Genomic DNA, 2,044 nt, shown 5'->3' on the forward strand with positions numbered 1-2,044 from the left:
GCGGGGCATCTCATGGCGTGATGCGGGGCCTGATCCGATTCTTCTTTTGGGGAGGCGGTGCCTCAAGACGCTCGGTGCTCTGTGCGGCGACGCGTGGCGGTGTGTTGCCAGGTCAAACTCGAAAGGGGCGCGCCCAGCCCCGAAAAGCGCGCGCCGGCCGCCCGCGCGCGGCGCGCAGGCGCCCGCAGCCGTGCGTGCGCGTGCGGAGGCAGGGCCGCGGCCCGCCACCGCTGTGTTAGTTTCAGTCCGTGTTCACTTGCTGATGCGGGGAAAAAGGGGGGCCGCGCGTGCGGCCCTCGAGGACAGCACGGCGGCGTGAGCGCGGGCGCGCCGCCCGTGGGGGCTGCAGGGCCGTGCCTGGGCGACACAGCGCCGGCGGCCGGGACGGCGCCAGACGGGCGCAGTGCAGGGAGGGGCGCGCCATTCACGGCGCGGCGCCGCCTGCGCGCCCGCTGCGCCCCCAGCGCGCCGCGCCGTGCCGGGCTGGGGGTTCTCAAAAAGAATGGCTCTCGCTAATTTGTGGCGCCCGCAAGCGCGCGCGCGCCCCCCGCCGCCGGCCCCCAAGGGCGTTTGCAGGGTCGCGCGCGCGCGCCGGCCCAGCGGGCGCCGCGAGGTGGGAGCGGGCAGGGGAAGGGGTGGGGGAGGAAGACGCGGTGCCAGCATTTGCATGTGCGTGCGTGCAGGGCCCAGGTGCTCAGAAAAACGCTCGGGGCCGCGCCGCGTGGGCGAGCGGGCCCCGCTCGCCCTGGTTGTCAATCTTCTTCTCGCAAACAGGGAACCGTCAGATCAGATCAGACCAGATCAGGTCAAGCCACGGCCAGCAGGTCAGCCAGGGAGCTGCTCTTCCCGAGCGCCGCGCAGCCGTCCCCCCACTCGTCGTCCTCGAAGCCGACCAGCCCGCCGCACAGGCCCTTGCCGGCCCCGTGCAGGCCCTTGCCGCCGCCGCACGACCCCAGGAGCCCCTCAAAGTCGTCATCGCCGCCGCCCTCGCCCTCGCCACCGTGCTCGCCCCCGCGGCCGCCGCCGCGCGGCGGCGCGCCCTGGCTCGACGCCATCGACCCCGGCGACGACGCGCCGCGCCGCCCGAGCAGGTCGTCCTCCGCGCCGCTCTCCTCGAAGCCAGAGCTGCCGCTCGCGCACGCGCCCTCGCCGGCGCTCGGGCAGGGGCGCGGCAGCTTCTCGGCGGCTGCCGTTGCCGCGTGATCTGGGTCCCCCAGGTCCTGCAGCACGTCGTCCAGATCCATTTCTAGATCATCGTCCTCAGCGCTGCCCAGCAATGACATGAGGCTCGCGTCCAGCGCCTGCGCGGCCGCGGCGCCTGTCGGGGCGGCGGGGGCGGCGGGCTGCTGCTGCTGCTGCTGGTGCGGGTAGTGCTGCTGCTGCTGCGGCGGCGGGTAGCAGGCGCCGGGGTAGGGCATCGGCGGGGCGAAGCACGCGCCGGGAAAGGCGGGCATGGGGCCGCACATGCCGGGGGCCGGCATCATCATGAAGGGGTGCGGCGGCGCCATGAAGCCCGCCGGCGGCATTGGGCAGCCCATGAAGCCGCCCCACGGCGCCTGCTGCTGCGGCGGCGGCGGCGCCGCCGCGGCGGGCGCCTGCGGCGGCACGATGCCGGGCGCGCGCACGACGGGCATGGGCATGCCCCAGACCATGCCGGCCGCCAGCGGCGCGAGCGCGCCGGGCACCGGCATGCCGCAGGTGGGCGCCGGCGCCGGCGCCGTTGCAGGCGGCGTCGCGTGCGTCGCGGTGGCGGTCGTGGTGGCCGCCGTCGCGGCGGGCGCGCCGCAGCTGGGCTCCGGGGAGGCGGCGGGCGCGTCGAGCGTCCTGGGCGCGCGGGGCGCGGCGGGCGGGGCGAAGGCAGCCTCAGCGGCGTCGAAATCAAAGTCACCGTCGTCGTCCTCCGCAGCCGCGCCGCGCCTCGGGGCGGCGAGGTCGGTGCTGCTCACGCAGGCGTTCAGCGCCGCCCGCGGCGCCGCGCGGCGCGCGCGCAGTATCGGCGAGCGCGGCGCGGGCGAGCGCGGCGGCAGGCCGGGCGGGCGGGGGG

General features: G+C 76.8%; 1 protein-coding gene across 1 annotated transcript; it reads right to left on the reverse strand.

The window, feature by feature from the left end:
* Positions 1 to 806: 806 nt before the first annotated feature.
* MNEG_13390 (hypothetical protein) lies at positions 807 to 1,691 on the reverse strand (the record flags this gene model as incomplete). The annotated part of the gene is made up of 1 exon (XM_014038139.1): positions 807 to 1,691. One exon carries the CDS (start codon positions 1,689 to 1,691, stop codon positions 807 to 809), a length of 885 nt encoding a protein of 294 aa, XP_013893593.1.
* Between the last annotated feature and the right edge of the window lie 353 nt (positions 1,692 to 2,044).

Source organism: Monoraphidium neglectum, assembly GCF_000611645.1.
Source record: "Monoraphidium neglectum strain SAG 48.87 unplaced genomic scaffold scaffold03794, whole genome shotgun sequence".
Taxonomy (NCBI): Eukaryota; Viridiplantae; Chlorophyta; class Chlorophyceae; order Sphaeropleales; family Selenastraceae; genus Monoraphidium; species Monoraphidium neglectum.